At 35.2% G+C, this 27,117-nt stretch overlaps 2 protein-coding genes across 5 annotated transcripts in view; one reads left to right on the top strand and one right to left on the bottom strand.

Moving 5' to 3' along the window:
* Positions 1 to 2,118, bottom strand: part of Trappc3l (trafficking protein particle complex subunit 3L) — a 67,882-nt gene extending 65,764 nt beyond the window's left edge. The window contains exons 1-2 of one of the 2 annotated variants that reach the window (XM_047557627.1): positions 579 to 2,118; positions 42 to 79 (exon numbers count right to left, since the gene is read on the bottom strand). The gene's annotated coding sequence lies outside the window, so the exon portion shown is untranslated. Of the gene's footprint in view, positions 1 to 41 lie in introns of both variants that reach the window. The other variant, XM_047557626.1, reaches the window with a different exon arrangement.
* Positions 1,417 to 24,729, top strand: Rwdd1 (RWD domain containing 1). Of its 3 annotated transcripts, XM_047557623.1 has the most exons (9): positions 1,417 to 1,677; positions 2,899 to 3,024; positions 4,040 to 4,154; positions 8,996 to 9,061; positions 13,670 to 13,800; positions 17,635 to 17,778; positions 18,429 to 18,561; positions 19,403 to 19,465; positions 21,834 to 24,729. In XM_047557623.1, the coding sequence occupies exons 6-9, from the start codon at positions 17,653 to 17,655 to the stop codon at positions 21,953 to 21,955; spliced, it is 444 nt and encodes a 147-aa protein (XP_047413579.1). In that variant the 5' UTR covers positions 1,417 to 1,677; positions 2,899 to 3,024; positions 4,040 to 4,154; positions 8,996 to 9,061; positions 13,670 to 13,800; positions 17,635 to 17,652; the 3' UTR covers positions 21,956 to 24,729. The 3 variants fall into 3 exon arrangements, with proteins under 3 accessions (XP_047413579.1, XP_047413580.1, XP_047413578.1); XM_047557624.1 differs by lacking the exon at positions 2,899 to 3,024; XM_047557622.1 differs by lacking the exons at positions 2,899 to 3,024; positions 4,040 to 4,154.
* The last annotated feature ends 2,388 nt before the right edge of the window (positions 24,730 to 27,117 follow it).

Raw genomic sequence — 27,117 nt, 5'->3', positions numbered from 1 at the left:
CACTGGCTTCCAACATGCCATGTGGGTTCCCACCTTCTGACCTTTGCAGTGGCTGTTCCTTCTGCCTAGACGCTTTTTCCTGAAAAGAGATAAATAATTGTAATTCCTCTGAATTAAAGATATCCAGAAAAGAAACACCTTATATTTGGAAAGTTATTCCATGCATTTTATTTGATTCTCAGTATAGTAAGGAGATTGCCCTACCCTCAGAGTTTAAAAGAATATTTAAGACATGGAATTGGTAAAGAGTAGTGTTCTTGAGTATGTCTATTATAAAGTATTCCTGTTATAAGTAAGCAATATTTCCAAATAAAAAATTGAGATGCCTTTCGGGTCATGAGACATCATCATTTTAACAAAGAAAATGTTAGAGCCTTCATTAGAGAGTTATTTAAAAAGTGCTCCCCCTACTGTAGAAGTGAAACCAGATTTACAATAGAAAAGAAAAAGAAAAAGAAATGTGGGGAAAAATCTATTAATATGTCGGGAGTATTTTCTTACATTTTCCACATATTCTACTTCACATAATCATATAATAAAAGAACCTGAGTTCCTTTATTGCAAACCTAAATACAAACCTAAATAGTTACTTTATATTCCTCTCATGAAAATATCACGCTTATTTCGCCACCTTCTTATGGTTCTCTTGACAATTTTCTTTGTGATCGCTGCGCACGCTTGGAGTTGGCAGTGTTATTCTCACAAGCAGCGTTACCAAATCAAAGGTTCTGAACATTTTTTATACCGTTCGGCAAATTCACACGGCATATCAAAACTGACATCTACAGCCTCTTCATCACTCACAGAAATACGTCATCACAGGCGTGTTTATCATATGCACGCCGAGTTCTTTCACAAATTCAAAAACGAGGTCTAACAATCTGAACCTAGAGGTCCGATTCCCGGATCCCCGTCGATTTTCCCCCGGATCCACCTCTACTTGTTAAGCAGCCGGGCCCAGCGCCCCACGCATTAGCAGAATGCCATTCCGCTTCTCGGCCTCTACGTGGGTCCCAGGCTTTTCGCTCAACTCCTAATGAAGCCCAGCAATTTGAACTTCTAGAAGCGCAGAAATGACCTGAACCTCACCAACATACACACTAAGCTGGCATGCGCCTAGCTTCAGTAGCAGGTAAACCAGAAACCGCAAAAAAGCGCAAGTTCGCAGTTGTCCCCACCGCCCACCACTAGACAGCGTCCCACCAGACGCGCGAAGTGAACTTTCAGCCCAGACACATCGAACGAAGATGCCTCGCTGAGGGCTTCTCAGGCGTAGGCCCGGCAAAGCCCAGCAGCGGCCCTAGGTGTCCTTAGCGAATGCCAGACCGGATGCCTCCAGGAGCCCAGCAAATGTTGAGCAGGCGTGGAAGAGGCGGCAAGTCAGTGTCCCACTGGCCAGGCTGAATGAGTCGAACGCGGCACTAGGGCTCAGACGGAGGGCGACGCGGGGTTGTGGCTCAGCAGGCCCGGCCTGGCTTTGGTCTGCGGGACTTCCAGCCGGAGACTCTGCGCCTGCGCCCGCCCGACAACCGGCGCGGCCGCGGTTTGAGCGGCAGCGCGCTCCCTGGTATCGGGGCGACCCATGGGTAGCAGCGAGGGCCACGATGACAGATTACGGCGAAGAGCAGCGCAATGAGCTGGAGGCTCTCGAGTCCATCTACCCCGATTCCTTCACAGGTGACTTTCGCGACCGCGAGCCCGCAGCTGCCTCGAGGTGGAGTGGGACGGGGCAGGAGCCGCTTCAGGCCTCGGTCTCCGGGTCTGGGGTGGAGAAGGGATCATTGGTCCGCGTGGCCACTTCGCCCGCCACTCACCTCAAGTTTTTCAGCCACTTTGCCAGGAACTTAATGGCTGTTTCCCTTTCTCCGCTTGTTCACTGAGATCTGAAAGTCCGGGTGAGGCTTGTGAGGTCCCTGGAGACTGTCAGGCCTGGAATTGGGTCGAGAGCACGTTGCTTTCCATGTAACCTATATCCACCCAAGATTCAGTGAAATACGCCAAAAGATACACCAAATGAGATTAGTTTTTCCAGAACCACAAAGGTGTGAGTTTTCGTGTATTCACCCATTACTCGATAGAAGCTGTTTTTCATAGGATGATGTGTGAAAATTTGTGGGATTCCGAGTGCTCTTCGTAGAGTAACCTAGGATCAGTGTTGACAGTAGCATAGTCCCTGGACTTTGTCGACTTTTTTTCTTAAAAAGAGAAAGAAAAATAAAAAAGAAAAACACACCACCCGCCTCCCCGACATTCTTCAAAATACCTCGTGAATGATGTGGCCCGAATTTCTGTTCCGCTGTAGTTTCATAGGTTGTTAGGCTGGTATGGATATTAGACATTATTTAGTCTGAGACTTTTCTTGCTACAAGCAAGATAATGGAGGCTCAGGAAAGGTAAGGACTTGCTTTGGGACCACCCTCGAGTTAGTGGCAGGGCTGGTACTAAGTAATTAGGTCCGGAACTCTTTCCTTTTCCTTTTCAGGCTTTGGGGCTTGGGATCCAGTTCCAACTGATATGAGGGGGAGCAGATTACTTGTCGGTTGGGCTAAGATAAAATATTAGTGAGAAGTTCATCAGATATATTTTAAAGGAAGAGAATTCTTCGGTATGAGTCATGCTTCAGTTGATTCTGAAAGTGCTATAAGATAATTCTATCAGTATAGCTTCTCTCGGATTTGAAAAAGACGGTCAAGGTAAGGCCAGTATGATGCAGGCATTCCCCATCCCTTCCTTTGAGTGCTGCCCACATCGATTGTCAGATTTTAGAGTGTAAGATATTTTACTTTAAGTCATAAACTCCAACCCCCTCCCTTTCCTTGTTAGCTTAGTTTTTTTCTTGTTTCCACCTTTTGACCACTGCTTGCAATGGTAGCAAATTTTGTTCTGCTTTGCCAACAGGCAGAAGTGTCAGCTACCCCTGTATAGCTCCAGTCCTGTTCATGTTCTCTCTCACCAGCAGTACAACTGTACTGTGAGGATATTAAGGGGATGAGTGAAGAGGGGTTTGAGAGTGTCCTTACCTGGGTGAGTGTGTATGGAGTCTGGCTCCCTTCTCTATCCTTGCTTATATGTCAATGCCTAAATATAATAGAACACCAGTGGCAGTTGTTGGGTATATTCTTAATCATAATGTTTGGTCATTTCTAATACTTTGGACATATCATAGACATGAACTGTGCAGGCAGAGGCAAAACAGCATAGGGTGTGCTATTCTTTTTCTTTGGATAGTAAGGTATCTCTCACTAAGTATTGTGCATATAAATAGAGAAGTGTATGTTTATAGCCTTTAATTAGTTTTGTAAGTATTTCAATTTGTATTAGGCCCTGACAGCTCTTTTGTAGTTCAGTATGTGGAAATTCATCAGATGCACAGTGTTTGAGGATTCTGAGCCAGGGTAATAAATGAATCTTTTGATGCATTCAAGTGTTCTACAGGTATCCTTTGGGTCTACCTGTCTCTAATTCCTGTCAGCATCCCTATAAGCTTTGCAATAAATAAATTAAAATATCTTGATTCATAGTTCTTAAGGAACTTTGTCTTATGATTATGTTCTTTATGAAATGTCTTAGGTGAAAGGCAGAGGACTTTGAAATAAAATGATTCCATGTTTGATCCTTTGAAATTTTGAGAATTTGCAAGGTTTGCTATTTTATAGCCTTGTTTTGTGTTGGTTTCCATACTTTTGTATTATTATGCCAGATTTAAGAAAGAGAGCTTGCTTGTGTCAGTTTGCCAAGGGACTAATACATAGTTTTCTAATTTCATTTTGAATCACATTTAATGTTGGATTTGGTAAATGCTCGTTGCCATTGATGAACTCCCCCCTACAATGGATGACTGAGAGCTAAAGAAAGCAGCATTTGTTAAGTACACATGAGTTTATGTGGGTGCCAAAGAGACACAGTTCCAATGCATAGACCTAGACTAACCTCAGAGTTAACTGGTTTTCTATTTACAAAGACTTTTTGGTCCGGTGTTGCATTTGTTGTGAATTATAACAAATCATAATACAGTTTCTTCTTTTTGCCTATTCTGTAGCTTGATTGCACATTGATCCAACCCTCCTAACAACTAGTCTTCCAAAATTATAAATGGACTCTCCTGATACCACATTCTCCTTCAGTAGTGCTTCACTTGACAAGGTCCTGCTAAGGTAGTAGAATTTGGTTATTTCCGTTTCTGTATCACAATCTCTGGCTGTGGGGAGTTTTGTTGATAAATTGGTTGACATCTAGTGAACCAAAAACCAGTTCCCTTAATTCTGTTTGCCTTGCCAAGAGGTGTACATAATCCTGTATTTATCATGTCAGTCCTCTAAGTAACAACCATTAGCATTTAACAGTTTTTATGTCTTAGAGCAGGAATCTCTTGTAAAAGCAGTTTTTCTGAGACATGCTTTTGAACGATTAGATACTCCCTAAAAACCAAGGGGACTTATTTTATATTGGCTTACTGGTTCTTTGTGAAAATCTAAGGTCATTTGTGTGTTCTGCTAATATATCTTTTAGCTATTACCTGTTATCTGTTTTTGGCAAAATCCGTAATTCTCTCCATCTCACCATCATCTCCCTCTATGTCACCTAACATCTCTTCTACCCTTCCATTATGCCCAACAATCTTTTTTCCTCAAAAGTATTTTGATCTACTCATAGTGGTGGAAGTCTGGCATCTGATACTTACTCCAGCTCACAGTAATGCATTATAATGGTATATTCCATCATCAGAACTCAGGATCTCCATCTCTGTTTTTGTTTTTATTGCTGCCATACTTTGGTATATCACCCTCCCCCATTTTTTAAAAATAGGTTCAGCTGTGATGGAAAACCCCAAATAATATTAGTTTTTAAACGCAAAAGTTTATTGCTCTTGTGCATAAAATACTTATGGCAGCTTTAATCCAAAAGTTCCTCAGGGACAGGCTTCTTCTGATCCAGCTCTCTGTCATCCCTAAGGTGTGCTTTCACCTTCTTGGCCTAGATGATGGTAGTATTCCCTTTCCAGGTAATAGGACAGATAAAGGAATTAAGGGAGGGAAAAAAAAAAATGGTGAGAGCCAGCCATTTCTTAAGGGAGTTTCCTGGAAACTGTCAAAGGACATAACTGTTTCCATTTTGTTAGGTAGAACTTAGTCATTTCATGAGAAATGGGAAATGTAACTCTTACTCTGGGACAGGTCAATACGCTCAATTAAAAATGGTATAACTAGAAAAAGGGGAGAGTCGATATTAGGGGACTAGCAACAAGGTTTCCCAATATTCCTTTTCTTTGTTGCACCTCGTTCTCATTTTTTTCTTTATAGCAACAGCGTGATATAGTGTCCTTGGACAAATCATATAATCTCTGCAAACCTGTTTCTTTATCTTTTTAATGGAAAATAATATGTGTAAATACTTTATATCCATTAAACAAATATAAGATACTCTTCTAGAAATTTGCCATCTTAATTGTTGATTCTTTTAGTAATGAGTCTTCATAATTCATTGTCTTTATCAACTAACAGTTTTGATTTTCACCTCCGGCTGCATTTGACCATGGGCATTCCTTAGAAATGCCATCTCTAAAATTTTGGCTTCTTAAATTTCTTCTTTTGTCCATAACCTTTGTAGCTCTGTAGTTCTTTCACTGTAATGCTTTTAGATACTACTTGTCATGATTTCTCATGGAGTGGTAGTTCATCAGCTTTTTTTCTGGTCCATCTTGCCCCTATTCAATCTGGCTCACAAGGTTCAATGATATTCAGTGATATTCAGTTCATTGATATTCTTGCCAATATCCCCATGACCTTTGACTTCCTCATTATCAAATATTTATTTATATACATTTTTAAAGAATTCAGTCTAGTCTACTAAGGAAACAGACATAATATAAATTTAGGGGAGAAAGGATAGCCTGAGTTGTTTTGGAGAACAGAGGGGTAATGAATTAACCAGTGAGTGAGACTGGGGGAGGGGTATTTTAGCAGGGGGCACAGTGTGTGCAGAAGCAGAATTCAGATTTTACAAAGGACTAATGCTTTGTAATTGTTAGGACATAAAGTGAAAAAGGAGAACCATAGAAAATGAGACTTGACAAGTAAGCAGAGGCTTATCACAGAAGGCCTTGTCAGGGATTTAGATATGATCTTACATGGCAGTAGTTCATTGTCCATTTTTCCCCCATGTAGCTACAAAACTATATAGTACACATTGTAGACATTGCCGTATCAAACCCAGATCCTTATAGTTGGTGTGGTTTCACAAATAAAACCTATTTCACTTATGCATAGTTTCTAGTGTGTTGGCTGTATGATGCCACCCCTTTATCACAACTGATCCCGACATCACATACTGATAGGGAACTGCTGGTATAGGCAGGTAATGATGTGATAAAATCTACTTGCTAGAAAACTGAGAGACGGTGGGTAGGGTGAGATGGAAGAATTATCCTCCATTTCTTTTTGAAACTTTCTTCCCTTGATTTGTTTAACATTGTTGTCTGTTGATTTTGTTATTACCTCTTGTGGCACTTCTTATAGTCTTTGTCAGTTTTTCTTCTGCTTAGCTTTGTGCTTCAAATTGAGAATTCCTTTCAAAGTGAATGTTGACTTTTATCTCTCTATTACATTTTCTCCTCCATGATCTTATTTAGTTTGTCACCCCTCTATAAATGATTCCAAATTGAATTAATGTCCAGTTCTCTTTAGCTTCTTTTGCCTATTTCTGATTGCCTCTGTGACAGCTCCAACTGAAAGTACCTCTGTCTTTAAAATATACCATGTCTGATATTTATTTTGTGTTCCTTGTTTGTGTTAGTGGCATCATATTCTCATCCTGCAAACTCAACATCTCATTACCATCTTAACTTCCTCCCTGTTTCCTGCCATTCCCATGGCTGACAACCTAGTTCAGAACCTCCCTTACTTTTGACTGATGTATTATAGTAGTGACCTAGTTTCATCTGTCTCTAGTCTTACATAATTGTATTTTATACAATTTTAACTATATCACTACTAAAACTGTTATTATTCCTGCCTAAACTTTAAATTGTATTTTCACCTAGTGTTCTTTGCTTACATAGATATCCTTCAAACAGAAAATATATTTATTCCCTATATGATCCTTTAGCTTTCTGACCTTTATGCTCTTGCTGCCGTGGTACCTTCAGCTATGTTCCCTTTCTCCATCTCTACCTGCCACCCATGATTTTTCGCTTAACTCATATGGAATTTCTCAGCTAGAAGTATATTTTTTCTTTTTAAATGACACTGTGTACATCTATTCAGTTCTGCCATTTGCTAGTTGTAGAACTTTGGGTAAATTATATAAAATCTCTGTGTCTGAATTTCCACATTTTGAAATTGGAATGATAATATATTTAATATTTTCTGAGACACTTTTTATTACATTTTAACATGAACTGATAAAATTATGTGTCATACTTCAATTGGTAGCTTTTTCTTTCTTAGTGGTATACAAAGTAAAGTGTATCTCATACTTGATAGCATCTTAGATTTGGTGAAATACAGAAACAGGATAAAATCACAGTCCTGGTATTAGAATTAAAATATTTTTATGTAAACACATGGCACAGCCACAGAGCGATGCTAAATAGAATGTTAGCTATTATTACCTGATATAGGATATCCCTGACCAACAGCCTCGTGGAATCCTAGAAAATGGAAACAAGTAAAAGTCATTCAGTTGAACTCTTATTTCTAGAGTTGCAGTGTTTATGTTTCATTACCTAAAAATGCTGATTGGTTGTGAAAGGAAAGAAAAAATGAATCGCGTCAAATGTATTTTATACACATTTGTTAAAAAAAGATAAGACCAATTATTATGTAAACTTTATTATAATGAGCTTTCAGTGGCTTTTTCATCATGGACTGGACTGTTTGAGATCTAATCTAGTACAATATGAATTCAATATATCTTTCATCTTCATGACCAAACAACTTTTTAGTAATCATAGATGTTCACCATTGCTTCAAGTACTTTATATTTCAATTTTAAAAGCATATGTTTAAAAAATGTATTGATAAAATATATTTATGGTGGCTTTGGGAAGTTCTGGGTACTAAAAGCCAAATAGTTTCCATAGTGACTTCTTGAGTGATTCCTTGCTCTTTCTTTTTAGAAAGTGTGCAGATCTGCTGCCAACCTTGGCAGATGCCAGTGCTTTCCAGGCATGAAGTAAGGCATAGGCTTTCCTCACAGGCTTAAGCCACCCTGCCTGTAGCTTGAAGTTTCCTTGGTTACTTTTCACCTGGTTTTGAATCAGTTTCCTTTGTGTCTCCTCTTTTCTTCATTAGTTTAGTCCTTTTCATTAAGCCAACATTTATTGATCCTGCCAGGCATTGATCTAGGAGGTCTCTTAGAGTTTTAAAAATATTTTTATGGGGGAAACAGATGATAAAAGAGATATAGTATTAGTTAAATATGAGGCTGTAAAATGATTATAAAGTTTTCTTATGTAATATTGACTTACATGTCTTGTTTAATTAATTATAAGCAATTTAATGTTTTGATTCATAGCTAATTCTTTTATAATTCCATGAAAGATGGTGGAGGCTTAGTATATGTGAAAGGATTAAGCTTGATTATACTTAACAATGTGGAAAATAACAAAAAGTATACAAGTTAGTGACAACATGAATTATCAGTGGGCAGTGTCTGGTGTGAAACATCAAACTCTTTGTCTTTCTATTTGAGCTTTTTAGGAGTGGAATTTTTCAAATGTAGGTAATAAACTTTAAATTACTTAATACTTTAATTCATTTGCTGAAACATAAACACAGGTATCTACTAAAGGTATTTCTTTGTAGATTAAAGAAACTCAATTTGCATAGAAAATTGATGTAGGTTTTATCATTTCAGTATTCTTTTCAGTCTGTATTTGTGGAAATGAAAATAAAGGCTAGGAAGCAGTTTTGAGCCTGGGTAGTGGTAAAGTGCTAATAAGGAAGAGCATCTGCCATAGTAAGCAGAATAATAATATCTGTGTATTTTCTTGCAGTATTATCAGAAAATCCACCCAGTTTTACCATTACTGTGACATCTGAGGCTGGAGAAAATGATGAAAGTAAGTTTCAAAAATACTTGTGGTTTTTGTAAGCTTCTTTCTCAGAAATTCACTCATTCTGCTGCCATTGTGTTACACATTGCAGGTATGAAGGTGCCAAGGTGCTGTAAAGAATCTAACATGAATGTTGTTTGTTTCTAGTTGATATTTCCTATGTAAACATAACTTCTAGAAAAATAGGAAGTTGATGTGATATAGTCTTGCACAATATGCTTCACTTTTCAAATAAAACAGACAAATTAGCAGTATAGCAGATAGAGAAATGGTGGGAGATTTTTTTGCCTAAAATAAGACTTCACATACAAATGTTTTTCAGTGGCCATGTGGTATTACATTGAATGACGATTATTTTGCATGGCTATTTTTCATACTAAACATTTAGATTGTCAGTTGGCTATTGCTGTTATCAATGAAATAGGATATGTACCTACCTGCATATTTTCTCTTTCTCTTAAAGCAGCTACAAAATCAAAAGTCAAAATTCACTTAAATTTGGTGAATAATCAAGGGAATGGCATCTGAAGTTCATTTCTACCTTTAGAGTAGCTCAGTTAATATAGTGCTTTGACAAAAATGATATGTAAGTTGGCATTAGTCCCAAGACTATTTTTCCCTGTTAGGCTGGTGAGTAAGAGCCAGTTTTAATTGTTCTCACTTGATAACTCTGAATCTGTCCTGTACATTTGAAAATAAGGTGAGCACTAAGATATTTTGAAATCTGAATGAAAAAGATTTGGATATAGTTACTTATTACTAAACTGATAATGAATATACTCTTATAGGTAGGTAAGTTAAAAGTGCCTATGCTATATCAAAATAAGTAAATATTGTGCCCTCTGCTCGTCACTATTTGAAATTTTTCTTTATAAAGAAGTTGGTGAAGGGCTGGGGATATAGCTTAGTTGGTAGAGTACTTGCCTCCCAAGCACAAGGCCCTGGGTTTTAAACCTCAGCACTGCAAAAAAAAAAAGAAGTTGGTGACATTATTGAGCACCATATGATGCAAATTATGGTGCGACAGAGCTCATTGATAAAAGAACCCAGAAATATAAATTTTCTTTAAGATTATACTTAAAAATAAAATTGAAAAATTCCTGCGTGTTGTTCCCATATTCTGAGTAATAGTTTTTTGGTTTTTGTTTTTTCTTTGGTGGGTACTGGGGAAACTCAGGGGCACTTGACCCCTGAGCCACATCCCTAGACCTATTTTATATTTTATTTAGAGACAGGGTCTCACTGAGTTGCTTAGTGCCTTGCTTTTGCTGAGGCTGACTTTGAACTCAAGATCCTCCTGCCTCAGCCTCCATATTTAGGAGCTAATAATAGCTCTGTTATAATAGTTCATCAATCCTGATTTGAGAAAGACCTTTAAAATTTGTTTGAAACAATACCTAGATTATACCTATTTTTGTTCCAAAACTTCATTTTAATGAACAACTAGTAGAAAAGCAGGCAAATGGAATGGATGTATAATTTCTAGAGGCACCATTAAAATAACTGTTTAAAAATTAAGCTCACTAATAATTGAAAGGTATATTAAATTAAAATATTATTCGTGTCATCCAGCACATTATCAATATTGATAAGGAGATAGCAGTATGCTCTCGAGAGTAAGTATAAATTGATACATATGTTTAGGAAAGCGATTGAATTTCATTCATTCATTAATGAAGTATGAGATTTAAAAGTATTTGTATCCTTGATAAGTATTTACTGATGGAATATTTATTCTAAGTAAAATTTTGTGCACAAATAATAAACATATAAGAATGTTATAATCATAGTTTATATCTTAACCAATAAATTGTGACCTTCTTATATAATGGAAGTATGCTTGTATTTGATATTTAAGGAATTGGAGGAATGCATTTATGATATATGATTATATACATACATATATTGTGAAATGATTAAATCATGCACAGTATTATGAGTATGACTAATAATAATGTTATGCTATAATTTTGTTTGAAATGTAAATATGTATATATATAGAAACATACCTTAAAGTATAGGTTTAGAATATTTCTGAGTTTTTTTTTTAAAATAATTGTACTAAAATGGTAACCTTGAGCTCTTCCCAATGATAGGATTACTTGTGATTTTATTTTGTCTTATATTCCTAGATCTTCTATAATGAATAATTGGTACTTCTAATAGTACAATCAATAAATATTTTGTTAAAACTTTATTCCTTCAAAATGGTAAATGCATTTTAATACACCTACAGGGTGGAGTTCAATTTACCATTATGTAAAATATGTATTAAAGAATATTCTCAGGATAATGATAATGAAACAAATAAATTACAAAACTACACCAACAGTAGAGGAAAGAACTATTATGCCAACAATGGTGAATTTTAGGTATTTATTTAAAATATTTTTGTGGTGATACCGTTTAATATTAATCTTAGCAATTTTTAAGTACATAATACATTATTATTGGATTGGAGAATAATTCAGTGTTAGAGCACTTGCCTAGCATGTGCAAGGCCCTAAGTTCTAGCACCACAAAACAAAAACAAAAGCATTATTATTAACTAGAGTCACCATGATGTATAGTTGATCTACAGAATTTATTCATTCTTTCTGAAACTTTTATACCATATAATAAACATCACCCCACCCCAGTATCATTTGAAAAAGGTCTCAATTTTTCATTTCAGTCTTTTTTCAGTCAAGTTAAGTTTTACTGATCTTTTCTCATATTTTTCTGACCCATGTTTCATTATTTCCACTCTGATTTTTATTATTTCTTTCCTACTGCTAATTTTGTGCTTAATTTTGTTTTTCTCCTTCATAATTCCTTGATGCGTAAAGTTAGGTTGTTTGAGACTTTTTCCTTTTTGATGGAGGCATTCGTTGTCATGAACTTCCCCCCTTAAAACTGCTTTTGCCGTAACCCACAAGTATTGGTGTGTTGTATTTTCATTTTCATTTGGCTCCAGATATTTTGATTTCCCTTTTAATTTTTTCTTTGACAAATTGTTTTTTTAAATGCTGGGGTTGGGGGAATCGGAGAGATATTGGCCAAAGGGTACCTAGGTTCTCTGCAAGATGAATAAGTTTATGATCTTAAGTATTCTTACCATACATGCAATAAAAATTATAGCTATGGGAGGTGATGGTGATGGTGATGGTTATGTTAATTGACTTGACTTGACCGTGGTAATCATTTTATAATACATATGTATTTTAAAACATCATGTTGTACACCTTAAATATAAATAATTTTATTTGTCAAGTATATCTCAAGAAACCTGAGGAAAAATAAAAATAAATTCTTAGTTTTGCAATAAAATTAGAAATGTGTTTAAAAGGAAGAAAGAAGAATGTCAGGAGACATTGATATTATATCTTTCTGACACTTAGCACTCAATCCTTTGTATTGCTTTACTCATAAAATTCTTTATTGACATCATACACAAAGATTAAAACACAATTTCAAACCTGCAAATTTTAAGGTTCCTTTTCCTCTCCTTGTATGGAGAGCCATGTGGATTTGAGTTACTTTATCAAAATCAGGTTTTTATGAAATGTGTGTTACAAGAAAGTTGAACTCTAGGCAAAAGATCAAAAGTAATAAAACTTTTAATAGAAAATGCATAGCAATATTGCTTAACTTAATATTGCCTGGTGGAATAAAGAACTCACTGAGTTAGGCTGCAGAGGGACAGCTTGCACTAATGAGCCCTTAAGAATTTCATTTCTAGTTGGAATCAGTGGCACACACCTGTAATCCTAGTGGCTCAGGAGGCTGAGACAGGAGGATCTCAAGTTCAAAGCCAGCCTCAGCAAAAGTGAGGTGCTAAGCAACTCAGTAAGACCCTGTCTCTGAAATAAAATATAAAATAGGGGGCTGGGGAGATAGCTCAGCTAGTAGAGTGCTTACCTCGAGAGCACTAAGGCCCTGAGTTCAATCCCCAGTACCGCAAAAAAAAAAAAAAATAGGGCTGGGGATGTGGCTTAGTGGTTGAGTGCCGCTGAGTTCAATCTCCAATACCCCCAAAAAGAATTTCATTTCTGCACAAGTGTCAGATCTATAAAATGGCATAAGTCAAAAGAGCAAGTAAGAATGTATAGCTGAATCAGGTTAAACGTTTTACAGATAATTTCTTTGTAAGTGTCCAGTTCAGAACTGTTGTCTAGCAATGTCCTGTTGTTATTGTGCAGATATAAATATAGATTCCAGGGCTATAACCATATCTGTCTCTGATAGAGGCTAAAAATGAGCCTATGACAGTATTTTTTTTTTTTAAATGCTCATTGATTTTTGTTTACCTCAGGGAAGATTTAAAAAAAAATAGATTTTGTCCATCTTCTTTTTCAGAAAAGCAGTATAGTAAAATGCCAGTTGGTGGTCAATGTATTTCATGTTTAAGAAGTGATTTGGGGTATTTCTTTAATTTGTTTCACTTATGTTTTTGTTGTATATTTTGTTTATACTAGTGATTTTCTATCTGGTCTCTTAGTAGCCTTAGTTTTCGTTGTAGGAAAATCTATTGCTACTTTTCATGGCACATTGTAAATGAATTACTGATTCAACAAAAATACCAGTCTTTATACTTGTGATGTATTCATATCAAACTCTTATCTTGTGTTTTAGCTGTTCAGACTACTCTCAAGTTTACATACAGTGAAAAATACCCAGATGAAGCTCCCCTTTATGAAATATTCTCCCAGGAAAACCTAGAAGATAATGATGTCTCAGACATTTTAAAATTATTAGCAGTACAGGTAAGGAAATAGTTTTGTTTTATGATGGTGTTATTATTTCATTGGCCCTAATTATTATACATTAATTTAAGAGTTAGAAAATGTCATTAAATGTTTAAGTAGTATATTTACCATACCAAATTCAAGATTCATTCAAAGCATCTTTATTTTTGTTTCCCACTGTCCCTTTAAAGTTTGAGTAATAGAAGGTGTCCTAATGTGTCTGTTTAAAGCTCAGTCAGTTCCATGACTTATCTGTTCTCTTTAAATGATAAAAAAGCCCAACAGATACTTTAAGTTGTAAACACAGTTCTGATTTGGTTCTTGGAGTTTTCTAGTCACATGTGAGTGTGTGTTACTAGGGATCAGACCACAGGGTCTCACACATGCTAGGCAAGTAGTCTACCCCTGAGTGACATCCCCAGCTCTTTTAAAATTTTGTTTTGAGACAAATTCTTGCTAAGTTGCCTAGGCTGGCCTCAAACTTTTAACCCTCTTGCCTCTTGCAGTCTTCCTTCCTCAGCCTCCCAGGTAGCTGGGATTTAGGTGTATGCCACCATGCTCAGCAAAAATTCCAACTTAGAAAAAAAATAAAACTTCTGTCCTCTCTCACCTATTATTATAGGTTATTAGCCTGCAGTCTGGGAAGACGCCCGTGATTTTTTTTTTTCCCCTGTATGGCTCTTCCTCACTATGCTTAGAAACACCAATAATGGCTTATAACCCCTCCAAGAGGGGAGACTTGTGTAAAAGAAAAAAATGAATATTGGGAAGTTCTTACTGGATTAGTTCTGTGTAGGATGGACTCTCCACAATGAGGCTTAGCAGGTAGCTAAAGTTCCCTCATGCTTGTGTAGAAAGTTTTCATGGGTTCTTTAGATACAATAAGGAAGACAAGTGAAAGATTTACTCTACCATCTTAAAATCCAAAGTCCTAATTTTGTTTATTTCTAAGAATTGTTAAAAAACTTTAGATGTGACTTATGTATCTAAGGACAAATGGTCCTCTGAATGATGATTTTTTTAACAAAAGTATAGGGATCAGTTAGAGAATGAGGCACGAAAGAAGGCCTGTCAGGAAGAAGTTTATGCTGATCCTGGACCCTGTTCATACTTTTCTCAGCATGAAATTATAGTAATTCTAATGTAATTTGGCTTAGCATATTTCATTTTAAAACATTGTAGAAGACCTGGGATGATTATGCTATATTCTGTTAGTCACACATTAATGTTCATTATTCAATCTGAGAGAATTTTTCCATGTGTTTAGTATATCATTTGTACTCTAGCTCTCTCCTTTCAAAAAGATGGTTTTGATTTCTTTGACACTTATCTGAGATCAGATGTGTTGAGGGAATATTTGTACTTTTTCTCAAAGAATAGTATTGCTATTCAGTTATCAAAAAATTAATTTATATTAGAAAAAACTCAAAAAAGTCATGAAGAAAATAAAAATGACTCAAACCCACCAGTTGGGTAGAGTCATTTTTTATTTATGATATAGTGCCTGATATTTTTTCCTTATACTTATATCCATAGATTCCTTTCCCACCTCAAGTTGAATCATTCCATCCATAATGGAATTTCCTTTGTCACATAATAACATTTCCTTTGTCACATAATAGTGTATGTGGTCATCTTTCCATTTCAGTGAAACATACACATATATGAACCATTATTTTTGATAGCTGCATAAAATTTCATTGTATGTATATGTAATTACGCATATCATTTTTTGCTTCATTTAACATACAATTCTTTCACCATTCTTATTATCACTATTTATAAATCCTTAGAGCAGATGCTCCATTATATCTCTAGTGCCTGGCACGCAGGAGGTACTCAAAGGTTTGTTGAATAATGAAAGAATGAATTATTGATGACTTTATGAGTCTGGTATTTTCTGGAAGTCAGATTGCTAGATCAAAGGGTTTGCATGTTTAATAATTTCATTCTTACTGCCAAATTGACCTTCAAAATGATTTTGCCAGTTTATGACCTCATGGTATACCTTTCAGGTATGTTTTCCTAGTTTGTAATATTCCAAACTGAAATTTGCTAAAACTAGATATTGTCATTTAGAATGTTGACAACATGAAAATAGTATATAGTTATAATTTGCATTTCTCTAAACGCTAGTGATGTGGAACTAGCATGATTTCTGAGTTGTGTAGTATCCATGACTGTTTATTCATTTATTTATTTTTGCTGTTCTATTGAAATACTTAATTTTTATAAAAGATACTGTACTGGAATTTGTTAATGAAATGTGTCAAGCATTAAGTTGAGTGACACCATCCCTGGTCTCACAAATTTTATACTCTGTTGAGGAATTTGGACTGGCAAACTGGAAATCATTATTCTGTGTGAAAAATGCAATGATGGTGAAGTTCAGGATTGTATGGATGGTCATAGACTGGAAACACTAGAGAAGCTTCTAAGAGGAAGTTGAGAACTGAAGGAAGAGCTTTCGAGGACATGAAGGGAATAGAAGAGTTACAAGATAGAGGATGAAGATTGCTAAAGGAGTGGGGAGAGACAAAGAGATACAGAGAGATTCTTCCCAGAACTTCCAGTTAAATTCAACAGCATCAGTTGAATTTAAAATTCAAAACGGATAGTGACAAGAGATGAAACTAAAGAAGATACTCCATTCTTTGGAAGGGTCTTCTAAACTGTTTAAAAAATATGGACTTGGCCCTAATTGGTTTGGGAAACTGTTGAAGAAAGCAAGAAACTGACGAGATTGGTTTTATGGTGCTTTAGCATATAAATTAGATTAACTGTGTATCTGTGTGTATGTAGAGTGGTCTAGAGAGGTTATGTCGGGGGCAAGGTCATAGATTTAAGAAGACCAGTTGAAGTTCTTGTAGTATTCCAACTGAAATGATGGTGTCCTGGGCTAGAGTATTAACAATGTAGATAGAAAACAATGGGCAGAACAACAAAGTAGAAGATGATATGATTTGCTGAGATTGAGAATCAGGAATGGTTTTGTGGAGAATGTGATGATTTTAGTATTGAAGTGACTGTTGGATATTAAGTCACCATCTAGTGGGCAGTTTCAATATGGGTTTGACACTTAGGAGAGACTCTTATAAATTAGGATGCTTAGCATAGATGCACTGCATTAAGGAGGATTACAGGAGTTAGCTTTGGAGGACCCAGCTGATGAGACACCCACTCATGTTGCTGAGGCCAGCCTTGCGCAAAGATGTACTTAAGGATCTCTGCTTCTGGAAGTAAGATTCTGACTAGTAAGTTTGAAAATGATTTTTTAAAAAAAATCTATTTTGTCGTATTCTGCCTTCAAACAACCAGCTTTATAATGGCCTGTCTTTGAGTTATATTCCTTTCATGAGTTGGAGATGCTTTTACATTTAGTTTTAATCCATTTGAAACCTAAAGAAAAAAGGTAAAAAAAAAAATACAAAGTACCCAGCCTTGATTATTGTAATAGATTTAAAAATCAAACTGCTCTCAAAATTCTATTCTTTTTTGTTAGCTTTTAATACTCAAAAGAACAAAAATACTGAGAAATGCTTGAGAAAAGTTGTTACTCATACTGTAGGAAAAGATACTCTGAATTCTACCTCTGATTATTAAACAGAATGTACTGAAATATATGTTTTATGTTGGGTATGGAAAATTACATGACTTTTAGTATAAGATCTCATTATTCATATATACAGTCACTTCTTAACATGTTCATTTATCCAAGTGTATGAATATATGGTGTAACTGAATTGTAATCATGTTAGAAACATGTCTTTAGTGATTACACTAAAACATTTTTTCCTGGGCTAGTTTCTATTTTTCTGAGAAGTGTTTTTTACCCCCTTTTTTGTTACATAGGCTGAAGAAAATCTTGGTATGGTTATGATCTTTACTCTAGTGACAGCTGTGCAAGAAAAATTAAATGAAATAGTAGATCAGATAAAAACTAGAAGAGAAGAAGAAAAGAAACAAAAAGAAAGAGAAGCAGAAGAAGCAGAAAAGGTATATTAAAAGCCTTTTTCTTGTTCATTATTCTTTGTTGTTGGTTGGTTAATTCGTTTGGTTTGTCTCTTGGAATTTTCAATTTTTTTGTAATTACAAAAACAAAAAAGTTTTATAATTTTTTGTGTAAGAGTAAAAATTTATGTCTCATTTGGTTGGTGGAATAACATGAGTAATGAATTCTAATCAGTTAGATTAGTAAAGCTTATACAAGTAAAACCAAGAAATATGTTATTTCACTTATCACATAGTTTAGAATGATAAAGTCCCTCTACAATGATCTGAGAATCTCAAATTCTGAAATGAAGTGGAAAAAACATGTATTCAAAGCATATTAAAACTGACAGCAACATTCTTTTTAATGGTAAATATCTGTGGTAAATATAATAAATACATTGTGTATTTTTTTTTGTTTTTATTTTTGTTTTTTATAATAAGAATAAAACAGTGAGCTTTTCCAGAAGTTGCCAAAACAATGAAAGTATCCAGGGTAGGCAGAAATCAGATTAAATGTTTCAAAATTTCAAACATCAACTTTTATATATTTCTCTTATAATTTGTTGTACTTATTTATCTAGAAGATATCATAAGGCTTTATTTATTAAACTGTCCTGTCAATCTGGTGACTTATGTCATTTTTATTTTCTAAGCAATTATTCCATGGCACTCCTGTTACAATAGAGAATTTCTTAAGTTGGAAGGCCAAGTTTGATGCAGAACTTTTGGAAATTAAAAAGAAACGGATGAAAGAAGAAGAACAAGCAGGAAAAAATAAATTAAGTGGTATGGTATTCCCCCAGCCCATAATTTTTTTTGTTGCCCTCAAACACTCTGGTGTCTTCCTTATGTAGCAAGAGGATCATTTGAACATATTTTTATCAGAAAATAATATATAGGCATCTAGGACAAAAATAGAAAATATATAAACATGATGGTATTTCTTCACATATAATTTATAATTATTTTTTTCCTCCAGTACTGGGGATTGAATCCAGGGACCTTCTACCACTGAACCATGTCCCCAGCCCTTTTTCATTTTTTATTTTGAGATGGCGTCACACTAAGATGACAAGGCTAGTCTTTTTTGTTTTGTTTTTAATTTTTTTTAGATGTCGATAGACCTTTATTTTTTCATTTATTTTTATGTGGTGCTGAGAATCAAACCTAGTGCCTCACACATGCTAGGCAAGCGCTGTACCACTGAGCCACAATCCCAGCCCCACAAAGCTAGTCTTAATTGTGATCTTTCTGCTTCAGCCTCCCAACTAGCTGGAATTACAGGCATGTTTCACTGTACCGGCTATGATGAAGTTTTATGTCTGATCTCTGGTACAAACATTATAAATAATAGATCTTGAAATACAGGAATTTTTCAGATAATAAGCCTTAGAGGCAATCTCATTGTTTTTCTAGGATTCTTAAGACAGACGAGGTTTTCACTTATTCCATTTTAATGTAAATATATTCATATGTCTCCTAGCTACTGATTGAGTTCATAAATTTATTGAAATTTGCAGGAAAATGGATTTTCAGACTTGTTTTCCTGAGTTAACATTTTTTCAGAGTTCATAGGGAAAGTGAAGGAATACTATGCCATTTAAGTTAAATATACTTTGTCTTTTAGGGAAACAGCTATTTGAAACAGATCATAATCTTGACACATCTGATATCCAGTTCTTGGAGGATGGTAAGATAATATTATAATTCTATATGTATATAATGTTGCCTTTAATTTTAAACCATAAAGATTAAAGTGATAATGTGAATTTTTCTTCCCCAAAAATCCTAATAGTTGATCAGCTTATACATTTGAACTGAATTTTTTAATTCTATAACAATGTACTATTTAAAAGTTTTATGATAACCTAAGCAATTTTAAGTTAGGAATATATAGATAATTATGGTCACGTTAGTCTCTAATAATTAGTAAACAGGGCCATTGTGACTCAGATGACCTGTTTCCCCAACATTTCTAGTATCACAACTGTATGGAAACTGTATTCCATAGTCTCTCATGGAGCTGGGAAACCTCAGATGTAGAACTCCTAGTATTTCCTCTCTTGCTGCCTTTGGAGTGTCTTGTCCCCCTTGCTTTCTTCTCTTCTTTTTTCTCCTACCCCTTACCCTCTTTTGGTCTTCCAGCTATCCATTATCCATCCACCCACTCACAAATATTTATTGCATATCTTGGACACTGAGAATATAACAGAGAATAGTATAAAGCAGTTTCCTGCCCTCCATGGAGTTTGTGGCCTACTTATATTTTTAAACTGTATTCCACACTTAGGTACACCTCTAATAGGACCCTAGGTTTCTGTACTTTGTGAAATTTCTGCAAGATCAACCTTGCTAGTTGGGGATCTTGTAACTTTTGGACTTTCAATCTAATTCTGCCTTATCTACCATAGAAGGTTAGAATTATTCAAGGTGTTATCTTTATGGAAGGTTGAGAAGCAATGCTGAAGTGGGCTACTGCTAAATCATTCTTTGTAACCTTGTTGGTACTCACCTTTTAAAAAAAAATGTATCTTATTACATTCTCTGTAGCAGATTTTAAATTGTCTAAATGAAAAATGGGGGCTGGTATTGTCGCTCAATGGGAGAGCACTTGCCTAGCATGTGTGCAGCACTCAGTTTGATTCTCAGCACCATATACAAATAAAAAAATTAATGTCTATCAAAAACTAAATGAAAAAAAAAAAAAGATTTTTATAGTCTGGGGAAAAAAAAAGTAAAAACCCAGAAAGGCTGTTCTTTTTCTTTTCTTTCTTTCTTTCTTTCTTTCTTGTTTTTTTTTTTTTTTTTTTGAGAAATACTAACTCCAAAGGTTCATCTCATTCTCTTACACAAGTTTTAGTGTCACTCATTCTTAATTCCTTTCTGTTTGTAAGGATAAGGTACCTCTTCATATCCAGTAAGTTACCCAAACATACCTATTGATTTTTGCCTCTGAAATGTCTTCCCATCACTTTTCTTATTTGAAGGTTTTATAATTTTTACCTGGACTTTTGTGCTATCCTCTTAAATTATTTCCTCAAATCTCTTCCTCCTCCTAATATCCTTATCTGTGTTATAGTTGCTGCCTCTAAGATGGCATTTCTAAAACCTATATTTAATCATAAAACCTGTCTTTTGAAGTCCTTTCATGATTTTACTTAGAAAAAAAGGTTGACTTATGGAATCCTCAGTCAGACCCTTATCCATGTTATCTCTAGGTATTTTTCCTCAAAAAACTTGCCTTCCAATTAGAAGTATTCAAGATTTTACTCTTATTCCCTGCCTTTGTATATACTTCTACCTAGAATTGCTTTAACCTGACCTTTATTCTTGGTGGATTCAGATTTATCATGAAGATATTTTAGACTTCATCTGCTCTATGAAGCCTTTACTACCTCTTCCAGAGACAGTTATTCTTTGACCTTGGCTTAGCATTTCATATTTTTATTAGAACTGCCATAGGCATGAAGCAAAACTTTTTCTGTTTATATTCTTATTAAAATGAATGTCAGTAAATAGAGTCTGTGAGGGAAGGAAGGTTACAATGTGGTGATTAAGACATCTATAATATCTGTATTTATCTACTTCAGAAAAAGTGAAGAGAGATGTTTAATGTGGAGGCTGGCTATTTTATTGTAGGACTCAGACATGTGGAATCTTGAAAAGTGATACTGTTGGTTACAAGGAGAACTGGGTGAAAGAAAAGGTCAAGTTACATCTGCCAATTAATTAACAAGTATAAGAGATATTCCTGGTACAAGTCTCATTGATAGTCAACTTTGTGTAACCAGGACAACATATCTTCATTATATAATATGCATTCTATAATAAGCCCTTAAAAACAACAGATTTTTAAACTGTGACCTGGAGGAAGAAAGTTGCTGTTAAAGTGTTGACAGTCTACTGACTAATAAAGATGTGATCTGCACTCATAGTCTGGGATTTCAAAACTGACACCTCATATGTACATTGAAAAGTTTCTATCTGGTACTCCAATGAGTTATATCTTTTGTTCTTGAGTGTAAGACTGAAAGTGAATTTTGTTTTGCTTTTTGCAGCTGGAAACAATGTGGAGGTAGATGAGTCTTTGTTCCAGGAAATGGATGACTTGGAGCTGGAGGATGATGAAGATGATCCAGACTACAATCCCGCTGACCCAGGGAGTGACTCCGCAGACTAATGGACTATCCCCATCTACAGAGAAGCTTGACTGCCACAGCATCTGTGGCTATGCCTAGAGGGTTTTGATTTTCCTTTCTTTTTTTCTAAGAAAAAAAAAATAATTTTCAGGAGAATATTCTTCTGATCACTTTCATCATTGAACTTAATAAACTGACCTTAAAGTTTCAAATATAAAATGTTCACTTCTTCTAATTGATGAGCAGAAGGTAACATATTTAAAGTTATTTAGTGTTGGAGAAAGATCCTGCTTGTAACACCAAGACTTGAAGGTAGGCTGAAGGTAGGCTGCTGCATGCACATGTGTGGGTATACATGAGGAATCAGAGTAACTTAGAATTTCTGTGCTGGAGATGGTTATTACTTTTGGATTCTAAGTGTTGTCATACTGTATAAAGTATTAGAAGGCTGAGGTGAATAGAGCATTATTCCTAGATTTTAGCCTTCTGGCACAATAAATTTAAGTCTTAATAAAACCAGAGCCCATATTATAGGCAGGAAAAAAAAAATGAACTTTACTATAATAGTGGTATTTAAGTCAGAATTTGTGGTATTCTTAAAAGATGTTTGCTTTTAGGCCACTTCTCAGGTTAGATTTATGTAAGTCCCAATCTGCATTTTAAAATAGTGAAAAATTGCATACCAGTTCTACAGGTGATTCTGATGTACACTCTTGATTGAACTACTGTTCTGCAGTTGTGAAGTCTGTATGATTTAGTGTTTTCCCTATTGCTTTCTAATTAGCCAGGCTGAAGGGGTCTGAATTCTAAGGGTTACACACTGTGTGCAAGAAAAACACACATCAACCTCCATACAAGTGTAAGACTGTCTTTATATTAATTTGAAATGATTGACTTGGGGTTACCATATGGGCGAACCAGGCTTCATGTGAGTTTTCTGGTCTTTGCAGCTTTGGAGGATAGAACCAACCCCAGTGGAAATCACTTGTACTATTGCAAAGAACTGCCTTCAGTCAAAAAATGCATATGCCACATACCTGCAAACAAAACTGTATGAATCCCACATTGATGTTTGAACTTTTATGATTAAAAACCAAATTATCATTGGGAAATTTAATACTTTTTCAAGGAAACTTCTGGTCATTCTTTATCCCAGAGCACTAGAACACAGTAGCCGATAGAGATCCAAAAATTGTTATGTGAGGTTTTGTTTTTCCTGAAAGATCCTGCTGGAAACTGTTTAGTAGTTGCATGAGAACCTGGAAGAAGCTGTCTAACTGAGGCTAAAATAGCAGTGAAGAGCAGTGTGGTACTGAGGTCAGTGAAGATTTGACCTCAAGGTCAAGAATAATTTCTGGGACTGGGGTTGTGGCTCAGTGGTAAGGTGCTTGCCTAGCATGTGTGAGGCCCTGAATTCAATCCCCAGCACTGCAAAAAAAAAAAAAAAAAAAAAAAAAAGTTTCGCTTCTCCCCTTCATGTTGTTTTTAAGGTTCAGTTTTATACATTTCCTCCAGGTATTGAAATGGAATTTCTACTTTAGTCATTTCAGACTACAGGCAAAATGTACTGATAAAATGAACATAACCTGGTTAGTTCTAATAACACTTCCAAGTCTTTTCATGTAAGTATTAAATTTGCCATTGGCTTTATTCTGGAAATTAAACCAAGATTCAGCTTCTCAAACCAGAGCACACAAACTCCCAGGATGTGCAATGGCATGACTAGTGGTATATGAAGCAATAATTAGTGCATCATGGATTATCAGGGTTTTTTTTGGATTTGGGCAAATGTTTGTTTTAACTTTTCTACTTGAGCCAAATTGTATAAAATTTTTACTAGGTTAAAAATAAACAACTCTATATTCATTACTGTATACTGTAGTATTGCCTGTCACAGAGTAAGCACCTAATATTGTTGAATGAATGAATTATGAAGTAGAATGCAAAATTACATATTTCAAAAGATAAAACATGAGAATTCAAAGAAATTTTCTTTTTGCCATCTGCATCTTTGGACAATATTAGATTCCACATTACTTCTTGCTCTTTTGCCAGTCGGGCTATCTTAGGGAAAAGGTTGAACAAGTTCTGCTCTAAGACAACACTAAATGGATACATGGACATTGCCTGCTTCGGGTAAAACCAAGGGGAGTGATCAGTCACATCTCAATGAAAAGAATGAATTTATTGATAGTACTGTCACAAACTCAAGATATATGTGCTAAGAAGGAAAGAAGCACATTGTTGGATTCCAGAAAAAAAAAAAAAAATGATTGCGGGTATTCAGTATTTGTGTGCTAGCCCTTTGTTAGGTGTGTTGAGGTACAAATGAAAAGCAGGCAAACTGCCTCAATAGGTAACAGTATTTGTCTTTTGAAGAATATACATGTCAGACAATAAAAGTAGGACACATTGTATGATTTTGTGCCAAAACGAATCACACACTTCAATAACTGTAGGGAGTGATTTTAGAGACCATTGAATGGTAAAGTTTTTCAGAAGAGATGACATGTAAAATATGAATTTGTGTAACTGTAAAGGTGAATGACATCAGTTTGCTATTTTAGGAACTTTGTCAGAGTAACATTTAAAATGCTGCTGAAAAGGTATATTGTTAAGTTTTCAGGTTTCATTTCAAGTGAATTCATGTTACCTTTTGGTTAAGTTATTGTGTCAGAGAGTGGCTGATGGGGTTATTTTACTTGTTGGTCAAACTCATCAAAAGACTTATAAAAAAAAAAGCTTGTCATCCAAGAGAAATGCCCCTTGATGATTAAATCTTACATCTAAATTTAGTTTGCATTATCCTATATAAGTAACTGACTCTCAACCCAGTTTGAATTTTTTGATCTAACTTTTAAAAATTTCATTTTCAAAACACTATGAAAAGCAAGAAAGATACACACAAATTTACTTTGTTTTTGCTGATTAGGAATGTTTACTTTAAAATATCTGTTAAATAAGCTTTCTTACTGAGCCAGTAAGGTGAGCAGCTGATTCAGTTAACACATGAGTGCTACTGTGTGCCAATTGTCCTTTGTGGTATTATTAACATCATTTCCCTCCTCACCATGAAAGGAAGAAAAGTAATGCAGTTCAACCCCATGTTTTCATATCTGACAAGCACCTTATCTACTTGTAGCCATGCCAAAAAAATGGGTTCTGTAATAGACCAAACTTTCAAAGACACTCCCCAATATAACACAAGTGAGCACACCAACACAAATGGTGTCACTTGCAGTCCTGAGCCACCAGTGTTAGGTAGCATTGTTTCTCATAATTCTGTGATGCAGCTAAGTTTTTTAGACATACTGAACCGAAGGAGAAGCACTGGGTGGAAAAGGAGATAAAGTAAGAGACAGACTGATTCATGATGTTGGAAAAGTGCAGTCTCTAAAATAGGCCAATGAGAAAAAGTGTTTTCAAAGAACTAAAAAAGATGGTTTTTTGACTTAGTTAACCAAATCTTTTCATTTCCTGATATATTTAATTAAAGTTTTTAAATGATTGTTTAATGAGTTTTTAAATTATTCTTTTGTTTTTCTGCCTGTTGGCCTTTACTATTAGGCATTTGCTTGTGGTAAAACTACTTCAAGAATTTCCTCTTCTAGTTGCCACCTCATCTCTACATTTGCAACAATATTTCCTTGAAAGAACACTCCACTAGTTTTCCTGACTTTATTTCCTTGCACAGAGATGAAGAGTATTTACTTTTGAAACTTCTTTACTGTTGAATATTTAGGTTTCCACATTTTTTATATGAATAATGCACCATGGGATTCATTGACTGAAAATAAGTTGGAAACATAAAATATCCTTAGCTCCCTTTTTTTTTAAAAGGTAAAGGTAAAATATTGACCCCCCCCCAAAGGGGTTGTGTTATGAACTATCTCATGATGCATCTATGTGCCAATACTAACATAAATATAGCAGCAACAAAAAAAGTCAGTAATTAGAAAATGGGAAACAACAGCTTTGATGAACTTGCATTCAAGCAGTCATATTTGCCACTATTCTCTTGCCTTGCCATTATTAACTAATTTTATAGGATTTTTGTTTGGGATAGGAAGTCTGCACATTCATTTTTTATGTGGAAGAGGGAATTCTCCATTACCATTGGAAATCAGTTAATAATGAACTCTCAGACTTCGAGCCAGTGTTGAGGAGCTTTAGCACAAGAGAAAAAATAGTGAAGATTTAGTATTTAATACTTAATAGTTTAGTTCACCAGTAATGTTGGCATATTTCTTAGTATGAAAATGTATGGTATGGTTGTTTAGAATGGTGAGAATTGGAATAGAAGTCATGTACAAGTAATGTGAACTTGCACAAAACTCATTGAACCTGTCATCAATTGTCTCATCTATAAGGTGGGGATGATAATACTTAATGATTTGTTTTTAGAAATGGAAAATTGTTGTTATTTGTCAGTTACAGTAAAGTTTTTCACTGGGCTTTTCCTATATATCTTTCCTGATGCATTTTATTCTACAAGCCCTGCACAATTAATCACCGTGCTGAATACTTCTCCATCTTCCTTTTGCCATTATATCATCAAAACATCTAAATCAACACAAAGTCAAAAACTTATTTAACAGTGTGCATCTCCTTTAGTTTACACAAATCTTACCCTGTATTTACATATGTAGTAGCAAAACGGTCTCAACTTAGAATAATTCTGAATTGCAGAATAGGGGGCTCCTTACCTCCCTGTTTGATTAGCTATGGCCTCTATTGCAACTGAATTTCAGTTCAGTTTCTCCCTGGGCTCTGTCATGCTTTCTCCACTCCTTCACAGATTTGGTTCCTAGAAGTTCTTCCCAGCCTATATACAAATCCATCTGTTCCCTGGGAGAACTCAACCTAAAACATCTTATACAATGATTTTAATTAAAGAATTGTGGTGACCCAATGGCAGATGGTAATAGTTTGGAATTGGCGGAGAGTGGAATTTGGTAGAAAGAGTCTTGAGCTAGTGCCTAAGCTAATTCCCACGGACCCCAAGTTGTGCTAGAAGAGTGGTCCTGGGTAGGCAGTGAAATACGTGAGAGTATTTCTGGGTATTGGAATACACCAAAGTGGGTGGTAGGAGCCAGTGGTACTAGACATTTTCTGATATGAACAAAATGCTGTTCCAAATGCTGCACAAATTTCTAATGTTTCTCTAGATTCATGACTGAAAACATGTATAATTGAGTGCAGA

Source organism: Sciurus carolinensis, chromosome 7, assembly GCF_902686445.1.
Source record: "Sciurus carolinensis chromosome 7, mSciCar1.2, whole genome shotgun sequence".
Lineage (NCBI taxonomy): Eukaryota > Metazoa > Chordata > Mammalia > Rodentia > Sciuridae > Sciurus > Sciurus carolinensis.
This window is presented reverse-complemented; position numbering and strand designations above follow the sequence as displayed.

Coding starts and splice junctions, on each gene's coding strand:
- Rwdd1 (XM_047557622.1), top strand. CDS start 1,605: ATGACAGATTACGGCGAAGAGCAGCGCAATGAGCTGGAGGCTCTCGAG. Junction 1,678..8,995: donor CTACCCCGATTCCTTCACAG/GTGACTTTCGCG, acceptor ATTTTCTTGCAG/TATTATCAGAAAATCCACCC. Junction 13,801..17,634: donor TAAAATTATTAGCAGTACAG/GTAAGGAAATAG, acceptor TTTGTTACATAG/GCTGAAGAAAATCTTGGTAT.